Source organism: Rhinatrema bivittatum, chromosome 2 (assembly GCF_901001135.1).
Source record: "Rhinatrema bivittatum chromosome 2, aRhiBiv1.1, whole genome shotgun sequence".
NCBI lineage: Eukaryota > Metazoa > Chordata > Amphibia > Gymnophiona > Rhinatrematidae > Rhinatrema > Rhinatrema bivittatum.
The window spans coordinates 507,940,168-507,952,474 of record NC_042616.1 but is presented as its reverse complement, the minus strand read 5'-3'; the positions used below and the strand labels follow the sequence as shown (position 1 = coordinate 507,952,474).

At 42.9% G+C, this 12,307-nt stretch overlaps 1 protein-coding gene across 1 annotated transcript in view; it reads right to left on the bottom strand.

The window, feature by feature from the left end:
- JARID2 (jumonji and AT-rich interaction domain containing 2) overlaps positions 1–12,307 on the bottom strand; it is a 585,747-nt gene that overhangs the window by 328,303 nt on the left and 245,137 nt on the right. The window contains 1 exon segment of the mRNA XM_029590689.1: positions 5,404–5,536. Within this exon segment, the coding sequence (XP_029446549.1) occupies positions 5,404–5,536 (133 nt within the window).

Genomic DNA, 12,307 nt, shown 5'->3' with positions numbered 1-12,307 from the left:
GCCCCTGGACAGGTTAATTTCTGTCCTGGTGGCAGGATACAACATATTTTGCTGCTATGGCCTCAGTTTCCCTCTTCGCCCTGGGATTATAAAGAATTTTTCTTGCTCATTCTTTTGTGGGAAGTCTGATTTTCTCTCTCAGCTCTGAGAAAGATGCATCTCTGCTATCTTTGCATTTTGTAGAGCACAGGAAGAAATGCATGTCTGTTTATTTCTCCAGTGCTGTACTACATACGACTGACTTCTCAGGGTTTCTAGTTTAATTTTTGTCTATATCTTTCTGTTTCTAGTCTGCAATCATTTCTTGTTTTGTTTTTTGTAAGATCTGTGTTTTTTTGCGACAGAGGGGAGGTATTTTTTGTTTATGTAGCAATCCAGCTTGCTCTGTTTTCCAGTTTCCACCTACCAATATGAGATGTGTTGTGGGTGTTCTAGGGCAGGGGTGGGCAAACCTTTTTGTGCAGGGGCCACATTACAATTTATTGAGAGCAACGAGGGCCGTAGGGCAGGGCAGGTCCTCAACACAGCAGTCAAATCTCCACCACTTGCGGCAGGCATTTCAGTATCCAGCAAACTTAAGCACCTTTCAGTCATGGATCCCCAGCCCCTACCAGAAACAGAAAAACCTTCACCAAAACAGGTACAAGGCATTTTCCCAGTTAATAGACCATCTAACCTCAGTCACAAATGCAGGCCATAAGTATAAATAGTAAGGTGCAGACAAAAAAACTGGACTGGAAACTGCTGAAAGCCAGACTCACTTGCAGTGCAATAAATCAAACACAGAAATATCACCATTCCTCATAAAACAAAGTCAAGCAATATAAATCAATCACAACAGTGAGGAAACCATACTAATGAAAAGCATATTTCAAAACACATGACAAATAGATCACCACCTAATAATTAAGAATAATAATAAAAAAAAAAAAACTTTAAACTTTTCCCAAACATCAATCAGCTATTTCAAAACAGCAGACAAACATCCAATAATTAAAAATCCTCCCTCCAACTCCAAAATCTGGAAACTTTTCATTTCCAGTCAGCCTGAAATTGTACACACACTTTCACAGGCCCACACATGAGCATGCTCCCAATCTCTCTCAGGCATACACACACACACAAAGCAGGCTCTCAATCTCTCTTCCTCTCTCCCACACTCACGCAGGCTCCCAATCTCTCTCACAGGCATACACACACACACAAGCAGGCTACCAATCTCTCTCACAGGCGAACAAACACTCGAGCAGGCTCCCAATCTCTCTCACAAGCATACAAACACTCGAGCAGGCTCCCAATCTCTCTCACAAGCATACAAACACTCGAGCAGGCTCCCAATCTCTCTCACAGGCATACACACACACAAGCAGGCTCCCAATCTCTCTCACAGGCATACACACACTCAAGCAGGCTCCCAATCTCTCTCTCTCTCTCTCACAGGTGTACAAACACTCGAGCAGGCTCCCAATCTCTCTCACAAGCATACAAACACTCGAGCAGGCTCCCAATCTCTCTCACAGGCATACAAACACTCGAGCAGGCTCCCAATCTCTCTCACAGGCATACACACACACACAAGCAGGCTCCCAATCTCTCTCTCTCTCACAGGCGTACAAACACTCGAGCAGGCTCCCAATCTCTCTCACAGGCATACACACACACAAGCAGGCTCCCAATCTCTCTCTCTCTCACAGGCGTACAAACACTCGAGCAGGCTCCCAATCTCTCTCACAAGCATACAAACACTCGAGCAGGCTCCCAATCTCTCTCACAGGCATACAAACACTCAAGCAGGCTCCCAATCTCTCTCACAGGCATACACAAACAAGCAGGCTCCCAATCTCTCTCTCTCTCACAGGCGTACAAACACTCGAGCAGGCTCCCAATCTCTCTCACAGGCGTACAAACACTCGAGCAGGCTCCCAATCTCTCTCACAAGCATACAAACACTCGAGCAGGCTCCCAATCTGTCTTTCATAGGCACACACATACAAGTAGTATCCTATTTGACAATGGCCAGACCAGATCACTTGTAGGTACCCAGGGAATTACAAATAGGAAAGCCAATTCCATGCTACTCACTCCCTGAAGCCGTTGGCTATTCGGCTAAATAGTTAACAGACTTTTTACAATATCCAAACCATTTTAAACTCAGTTGAATTACTAGCTTTGACTGCACTCTCTCGGAGCAAATTCCATAATTCAATTATGCACAGACTGAAAAAAAAACTCTAGAATTTGTTTTAAATCTGCTACAAAGTTTCATGAAGTGTCCCAGGGCCACTATACACAAAAGGAGCAGCCGCCCCACCTCTGCACAGCAGAGGGCTCATTACAGGGATATAGAGGGCTCTGCAGGTAACAGAATAACCCTCTGCTTTGTGCTGTACCCTCCCAGGCAGCTGCAGGAAGGGAAGAGTAAGTCTGGAGTGGACAGCAGAGCAAAGAAGAATTCAGTCTTTGGCTGCATAGTTGTGTTTCTAATGCATGGTCATTTAAGCTATATTTGGTGAGAGTCTGTGTTCATGTAATAAAACTACTCGTGCTATTTTTTTTTTTAGCATGGATTTCTTTTACTCCCACATTTTAAAAGATGCATTTACATAGGATGTAACATAGGATGTAGTAAGCAGATAGCATGCAAAAAAAAAAAAAAAAAGGTTTAAATGGAAAACCATGCTTAAAAACATGAATAAAGTGAAAACCTGCACTAAAATATGGAATTCAGAAAAAAGTGCAGTAATGCTGGAAACTGCTACATATTGTCCCTTATGGTTGGAGATTGTGGCCAAAGTTGTGATCCACAGCATAAGAGTAACACTATTCTGCTGTAGGTGCCTGCCCAGAGAGCTCATGCCTTAATTTTACTTGCCATGCCTTGCCAAACTGGCCTTGCATACGAGGCTGTGTTAAAAGTTGGGATGTACTGCGCCAGTCTTGCATGCAAAGCCATTTTGGCAAGGTACGCAAGCAAAATCAAAGCATAAATTCTCCGAGGTGGGCACCTACAGCAGAACAGTATGCACTTTGGTGCTGGGCATCCCAATTTTGAACCCAAAGAACATACTATTCTGCTATAAGTGCCTGCCTAAGAGGTCACGCTTTGATTTTCACTTGACTGAGGCGCGGGCTGGGGATAGAGGGCCCTCTGTTGCCACGGACAGCCACGAGGGGCCTGGTGGTGTTGACGGGAACGAGGGGGCAGAGGATACTACCTCTTCTGGTGAAGGAGGACTTCCTGGGCCCAAACCTTTATGGTCTCCTGGCTGAAGAGGACAAGTCCTGAGTGCCAGTGGAGAGCAGCTGGAGTGTCACATGGTGGCCCCAGATCTGGGTCACCGCTTCCTTCACCTTTATCTCTGACGAGTATCTAATAACAGCTGAGAGGAAGAACGTGGTACCAAGTGATACCCAAGAACACCATCTACCTGCCTATCTACATTCCTGATGATTGAATTGCCAACTGTAATCCTATGCCTACCCTCCTGGGGAAACATTCTCAGTGCCAGGTGGATAACACATTGCCTAGACGGCAAGTTCCAATTACAAAACTGCTTACTGCCATGCCAAAAAGTGATGCTCTTTTTCCTAATGATCCTGCTCCTCCAAAGCAACACAGGGGCAGCCAAAGAGGGTAAGACTGTTCTATGTCCCTAAAAGTCTCCTCTGTAAACCTTTGCCTGCCTCAGCTTCCAGATCTGCTACCTTAGCCTTCAGAGACCATATACTCGTTCAATGAGAGCTTTACAATAGGTGCACAGAAACTCCCCAACAGGCAGCTTACCTTGCATGGGGCATACTGTACAAAAGCCTGGATAGCCCCATCCTGCTGGACGGCTATTCATTAATATTTGACCATATTTCCACTTTATGATTAAGGTGGTATATAATAAATATACATACATACAATACTGAAATCAATAAAGTCCCATAAAAAAAAAAAAACAGAACACCAAAAACTGTCACAATACAATAATTCATAAATTTTACAGGAACCTGCGTTAATTTATGCCTTGCCAAAGCACACACGTTATGCACATCTTTTTTTTTAATGAACTTATGCACACAAGTTTGCTTTGTGCATGTTCTTCGGGATTATTTTCAAAGTAACCCATACCTACACTTTACAGGACATTACTTTTGATTTTAAAAAGTTTGCAGAAAAGTTAAATATGCACATACATCTCAACTCTGCCCCTGAAATGCCAATTTTTAGTGTTCAAAAAACTACACAAAATCAGGTTACACATACACTTATGCCTGAAATTCCCGTACAATTTTATATCAAGCAAATTACACACACAAACACGGTTTATGCATGAACGGCTTTGAAAATTACCCCCATTAATATACATAAAATACATAAGCTTAACTGCAGAGGTAAAACAGCAGCAGTAATCCATAGCCTCACAAATGCAAGTTTTGAATGACCCCCAAAAGACAAAAACAACAACAACAACAACAAAATTCTCAAAACAAACCAGCTAATAACCCCTTCCATAAAAGTAATCCAACACTGGTCTGTTATCAGAACTTGGGTGAGAATTAAAATCCTCCCAGTTTCCTGGGTAAAACAGGCCTTGATATTCTTTCTAAAAACTAAGTGGTTGCTCACCTGTCTTACTCTCTACAGCAGAGGTGCAGAAATAGTGGGTTTGGGGGCAGAAGAGAAAAGGGGGCGGAGGGGGTGAATGAGTCTCCGTGGGAATGTCTGGAGTGGGACTTTTTTTTTTTTTTTTTTTAATAAAGTTGCTGCACTGAGCAGGGAAGTTCGGTGAAGGAGAAAGTGATTTCAAAAGGCAGGACTGCCAGATTGTGAAAGCTTTTCTGATCTGGAAAGGGGGAGCCAAATATTATGCTATTCTTGCTGGTCATTTGCTTTCTAGCAGACTTGAGAAATTCTTGCATTCCTGTATTAGGTGAGCCTCCTCGGTTAGTGGCACTTTTAAGGATGATGACTCAATCTTCACAGTGCCCTTGAGAGAGTCTCATTCAAGAGAAGCTGAAGTCCCCACAAGTTTCGCTAGGGCAACCCTGATACAGAGATCTCCAATAGTCTATCTGCTCCAGGCCCACCCCTTCCAATTCTGTCCCTCCATGACAGCAGGGGAGGAGGAGGAGGCTGGATTAGGAAGCAGAGCCACTCTTTGCTTTGTCTGCTCCAGGATCACCCCCTCCCCCCTGTTATTCCCTGCATCCTGCCTAGAAGGGGCTCAGGAAGCAGAGGCCTGCTCCCTGCTGAGTGTGATTCAGCACAGCTGGAAGAGAGCAAATCTTCAGCAAGCCTGCCACCCTCAGATCTTGTCCACTCTAGGCACAGGTTTAGTGCAGCTATTGATAAATCCAGGCCCGCAGGCATTCCACTAGACAGCATGTGCCAGTAGATAAAATAGTCTTGCTTACCATTTGGATTTTTGAAACTCCCATTAATGCCATCACTTTGTCTCTTCTGTGCAGTCTTGAACTCCTTGAGAGACAGATAAAGCACCTTTCGTACCACTCTCTCTTCAGACCATGGAATCCCATCACTGTCATCCTGAAGTAATACAAAAACAAGGGAAACCAACATCTTTACAACTGAACAACATTTAAAAAAAAAAAAAAAAAGGTCTAAGCCAAGAAACATAAAACAGATCAATTTCTACAAACATGAGCACTTTTATGAAAAGATCAGTCTTAATCCAATGACTACTTTGGTTAACAATCTGATTGCAAGACAACACAAAGTTTGAATTGTGTGCAGATAGTTTGTGGTATATGAAATAATTACATAAAGCAAATTCAACAAGCCAAATTCAAATTAAATTAGTATTATAGGCAGACTTTTATCCATCATGATTTAGGTACTGAATGATAATATATCGTAATATATCCCTGTGCTTACAGACAGGGCGGGTTTAACCATGAGGCAGACTAGGCAAGCGCCTAGAGTGCCAGCAAAGCAGAGCAGCAGTCTCAGCAAAACACAGGGTCCTGAAAACTAAACCAACTCCATGCCATCAGCAATTTTAGTGCACAAAAAGTGACACATCAAGTACTACTGTTCACCATGGTTTCTACTATGTTTGGTTTTATGGGGGGGGGGGGGGGGGGGGGTTAAGTGAACTTCACCATGTCAACACTTCTGACTGGACTTAAGCTTTCAGCTTTGTTCCCAGGATTTTGCCTGCAGTGCAGGAAACAGGAGGGGAAGGGGGGGAGGCTGGTGCAGATAGCTGGAGGAAAAGTCCATAAACAATTAAGGTGGACTTGGGGAAAATGTACTGCTTAACCCTGGGATGAGCAGCAAGGAATGTATTAATGGCCGCTGTGCCTGGAGCCTCTGACCCCGCCCACATCCCGCCCCCCAGACTGCCCCTTTAGTTAAACCCCAGGAGTTACGCGCGTCGCCGGGCCTTTTGAAAATAGGCCCGGCGCGCGTAACCTTTTGAAAATCCGGCCCAGTATGAGTAGGGCATGGGGTTTTTTATATTACTTTTTAGATGTACCACCTAACTAAATGCGAGTGTGCTGCTGCTGCTGCTTAATGTATGCACCAGCGGCTTTAAAAGTGATCGTAACTGATTTTATATAATGTATGTACACCGCAGTTTATGTTTGGTGCATGCCAGTTGATGCCTCTATGACCATTATAGGGTAGAAAAGTGTGTAGAAAACTTAGCTAACAACTAAAATTTGTAGGTACAAGGGCAAAAAAAATAATTCTAGGTTGTTTTTTTTTGTTTTTTTTGTTTTTTTTAAAGGAATGAGGCTTATTTTTTGCTGTCCCCCTTCCCTTCCAGCCCTTTTACCCCAGCAGCATCTCCTGGCCTTGGGGCTCGTCAGCGGCTCTTTCTGCCTGGGTCCAGCAGAACCAGATTTTAGTTGCCTGCACATCCTGGTGCCCAGGTTTTTTTTTTCCTAGCCCTGCTAATATGGGATGAGATTAGAAATAGGGAAATAAAATATAAAAATTCTCAATATTTTATATCCCCAAATTTAATATCATCCCACACTCTGAAGGTCCTTCTACCTCATCTGGCCAGCAAACTCCCTCTATTGATTTACCAGCTCCTTCCCCACATTATTATTTGTCTTTTCTCGGTTACTCCTTTAGACTATAAAATCTGCAGGGCAGAAGAAAAAAAAAAGATAGATGACCTAATGGTTTACACTCCCCTTTCTGATGTCCTCTCTCCTCACACTCCTTGATGCATTGCTTACTGTCCATTATGTGATGGATAGACATATTTGCTCCATGTTTATGCAGTATCTACTGTTCCTTCCCCCACACAAAAGCTGATACGTTTAGCACAAATAAAAAAATGCAGGCAAGATACATTAGAAGCATTTGTATTCTACAATCTAAACATCTTTCCAATGAAGAATACAATTTTCTACAACCAAACCCAGAGGGAGTCTATTGAATATTAACACTGCCAAACATCAAATAGAACGAAGGGGAAAAAAAGCCCAGATTAGCAACTGACAGCTAAGGCAAAGGCAGTCTAAGACACCACTGGTGAATCCTGTAACGCAAGGAGAGCAAACCCCCAGGACCATCAGACATTATTTAAAATATAGCACTATAAATACAACATAAGAGTAGGCTTAGCTGAACCCAAATGTTATCAACTTGGCTAGGTATTGAATCCATGAAATTCACTAATGAATCAAATAGCTATGTAATACGCCTCATACTCTGAAAAGGCAGAAGGGAGTATGGATATGCAAAACCATATCCAGAGCGCCAAAGAGCAGAAACAGCACACACCCCACATAACTTATTTGCCGATGACTAAGCAGTTGGCCTATGCCATTGCCTGCAATAGATGGAGTTTCTTCAGGTTCAGCTGGACAATAAAACCTCAGAGTGAAAGTCTGAGTGAAGGGGAGAGCAGCCAAAAGTGAAACAGCATTATTACTGTGAGGCTCTTTGGCTGGACAACAGAATCAGCTCATGAGAACCATCAGTAAGACAAAAAAATATTTCTTTTCCACAGTTGATTACACTAATTGCAGTCACAAAAAAAAAAAACGGTGTTGAATTAACACAAATCTGAAACTTGCGAGCAGTAGCACCAATCAAGACTTAAACAAAGCTTTCATAATTGGTGTTACTGTTTACAATTTCAAACTTGTACTAATTCAATAGCTGTTACCTTGCGTCCCCCACATACATTTCCCTAACTGCAGTACATTGGTAAGAGACAGATCAGATCTTACAGAATTCATCAGGGTCCTCTGTAGGGACAACTAAGATCTAGATGGGAAAAGTCAACTGTCCTTCTCAAATTAATGTTTTCTCTTTGTAACCCACATAACTGATCCATTCAAAAATAGAGTTGCATTATTTGGCCTGAAAACAATCTTCAACTAATTTACTCTTGCTCAGTTTTCATGAAAGCAGTTCAGTCATCCAAAAGAATATAAGATATGCCATGCTGGGTCAGACCAAGATCCATGAATCATCCTGTCTCCAGCAGATCCCAAAAAGTAGATCTATTTCTTGCTACTTACTCAGAGATAAATGATGACTTTTCCAAGTCTAGCCCTCTAGGAATGTGTCCAAATCCTTTAAACTCCACTATCGGGCCAATACAGTAAAACCCGCAGGAGAGCCGGGCGCTCCGAGGCAAGCGCCCGCTCTCCTGGGTGCGCGATCAAGTATTTAAATGAAGGCCCACGGTAAAAGGAGGCGCTAGGCACACTAGCGCATCCCTAGCGCCTCCTTTTTGACAGAAGCGGCGGCTGTCAGCGGGTTTGATAGCCGACGCTCAATTTTTCCGGCGTCGGTTCTCAAACCCGCTGACAGCCACAGGTTCGGAAAATGGACACCGGCATAATTGAGCATCCGTCTTCAGACCCACAGGCACATTTAACATTTTTTTTTTTTAATTTTTTTTAATTTTTGGGGCCTCCAACTTAATATATACTTTCCTGGTGCCGGCCGAAATTAGCGCCTGCCTTGGGGCAGGTTTAATTTTTGAAAGTAAAATGTGCGGCTTCACTGCATATTTTGCTTTCTGTATCGCGCGGGAATGTCTAATAGGCCAATCAACATGCATTTGCATGTTGCAGGCACTATTAGTTTCGGGGTGGGGGGGGGGGTAGGCCGCGTGTTTTCGACACGCTAATACCCCTTACTGTATAAGGGGTAAAGCTAGCATGTCAAAAATGCGCGCCAAACCCAGGCTAACAGTGCGCTCCACTGGAACGCACTTTACTGTATCGGCCCATAGTTAGTTGCCCCGATCACATCTTCTGGCAATGGATTCTATAACTTGATTGTTTGCTGAATAAAAAAAAATATTTCCTATGAGGTTTTAAATCTGCTGGTTGTCCCATTGTTTTAGTATTATTTGAAAGGGTAAATAATTGTCTCCTATTTACCTGTTCTACACTACTCAGTTTATAAACTACCCTGTCCCATCTCAATTCTCTTTTCTAAGCTAAAGAGCCCTAATCTGTTTAGCCACGTTGTAAACAAATAATTTTTGTGGCTTTTCTCAGTACCTTTTCTAGTTTTGCTATATGTTTTTTGAGATGGGATGACCAGAACTGTAAATACTTAAGATGCGGTCGCACTATGGATCCATACAGAGGCATTTTATTCTCTATTCATTTTCACATCATTCTTATTTGCTTTTTTTCAACTGTTGCCACACATTCGGGCCGATACAGTAAGGACGCATAAGAAACAGTGTGGCAGTGCTGGGCGCCCGCTCGTTTGCTGCGCACATATTTTGGTTCACATACCGCTCAATTCAGTATTCAAATTAGACGCAAATCCAAGCGGCATCCAATGCGCGTCAATGAAGCGGTAGGCGTTCGCAATCCATTTTACTGTATAGAGCTGTATGCAGCGCCTATACAGTATCCAGGGTGCACTGGTACCTGTCATTTCAAATGTCATTTGAAATGTCATTTGAAATGTCATTCCACCAGGTAAGTGGATGGTTCTTTTCTACAGACCCCCGCTGCCTTGAGCGCCCGGCTGGACGTCCAAGCTGAGTCCTTGGACGTCCGGCCGGGCGCTCAAGGCAGCGGTGCTTCCGATCATGGTCGCCCAGATATAGGCGGGAAGGTCCATGAACGGACGCTGCGACTTTGGACGTCTGAGGTCGCGGCTTCCGTTCATGGACCTTCCCGCCTGTAGGCCCCGCTGCCTTGAGCGTCCGGCCGGATGTCCAAGTTTCCCAGTGCATACATGCATATGCCACACTGTGGATTCTCTGGTGTACAGTTTGACTGGCAGCACACAAAAATTATTTAACAGTACATACATGGATCTGCAACACTGTGTATTCTCAAGTTTGTATTCTCAACTCAGCTATGCGTTATTTTGGCATCTACTATAGCCTTATTCTAGACGCAGGAGGAAGGCTCCTTATAGGCATCCGTAGAGATGTCCCTAGAGGCGTTCATGTATCCGCTGGACCCTGGAGCCTCAGGACGCCCATCTCTCTGGTGTCCGTAGAGGCGTCCATGTCCGGAGCCTCAGAGACGTACAGTTTAACCCTAGCCTGGCGCGGCTCCCATCTAACGCCAGGGACAGGGTAGGCGGTAAATATTCAGGTTAAAGACGCGGTAAATAAGCTGGTTAAAAGGGCGATAATTTGGGTGCACATTACTGTCTCGGAGTGAATAGCTAATCTGATCATTAACATATCATATACATGCGGCGGGCAAGCGGTAACAACGCGTAAAAACAGATACTGAATCGCGGGTACGCCTTACACGTCCAAATCGGGTTAAAAACCAGGTAACCACGGCCGCGCTTTACTGTATCGGCCCAATTGTGTCGAGAATTTAAAGATATTCTCCACACGGACTTTTAGGTCCTTTTCCTGGGAGGTGATTCCTAATAGGAGCCCAGAACTATGTACCTGTAGTTGGGATTTTTCCCTATGTGCATCATTTTGCACTTGTTCATATTCAATTTTATCTGCCATTTAGATTCCCAATCTAATCTTGCAGGTCCTTCTGCAATTCCTTACAATCTGCTGAAGTTTTAACTTCTTTAAATAATTGTGTCATCTGCAAAATTTGATCACATTACTCACTGCTTCCTCTTTTTTCCCAGATAGTAAATGTTAAAAACAGCACTTGACTATTATTGTCCTTTCTCTAAAATAGCCCTGCTCTGTTTCCTGTCTTAACTGGTTACCAATTCACAATAGGACATTGCCTCCTATCCCCTTTTCATTTTCTGAGTCTCACGAGGAGCATTGTCAAATGCCTTCTGAAAATCTAAATACATTTCAACGGTTCACCTTTAGCAACATGTTTATTTATACCTTAAAAAAAAAATCTAACCAATTGACAAGGAAAGACTTCCCTTTACTAAAACTAGGTTGACTCTTCCCCATTAAACCTCATCTACCTATATGACCAGCAATTTTGTTTTTAAAGATGGCTTCTACCATTTTGCCAAGAATAGACATCAGGCTTACCGGACTAGTGTTTCCCAGATCATGGAGCCCTTTAAAAATTAAAATTAAAAAAAACCTGGCATTACATTGGCCATCCTCCAGTCTTCAGGTACTGTGGCTGCTTTAAATAATAGGTTACAGATTACTAGCGACAGGATTGCAATTTCATGTTCTTTCAGAACTCTGGGGCAAATACCATCCAAACATGATTTTTTTTTTAAATCTATTTGATCCATACATCTTCCAGTTTCACACTGATTTGTTTTAGTTCCTCAGAATCATCACCAAACAACATTTCTGGTGTGGATATGCCCAACATCCTCCTCTTTAAAGACTGAGGCAAAGAATTCATTCGGTTTGTCTGTTGGTTCCTTGTCTTCCTTGAGTACCCCTTTTACTCCTCTGTTTAGCAGTCTGACTTCCTCGCAGGCTCTTTGCTTCTAATGTACTTTAAACAGTTCATAGTTTTTACCTCTGTGGCAAGCTTTTTTTTCCAAATTCTCTCTTGACTTGCCTTATTACTATTTTAGATCTAATTTTCTAGTGTTTATGCTCTTCCCTGTTTGCCTCATTTGGGTCTTTTGTCTTTAACTGTCTCTTTCACCCACACCATTAAACCATGCTTCCTGCAACCATTTAGTGCATGGAATACATTTTATTAGGGCTTCCAAGCTGGTACTTTCAAATACTGCCCATGCTTCATGAAAAAAAAAATTAACCGTGACAACCGCCCCCTTTTAGTATTTTTCCCAATTACATCATTTCAACAGATTCTCCCTGTTTAAAGTTAAATGCTACTCTAGTAGTTTTTAGGGACGTGCATTCGTTTCATTCGTTTAATACGTTTCCCATTACATGCGCATTTGTTTCATATTACATGCTTGTATAGGAAA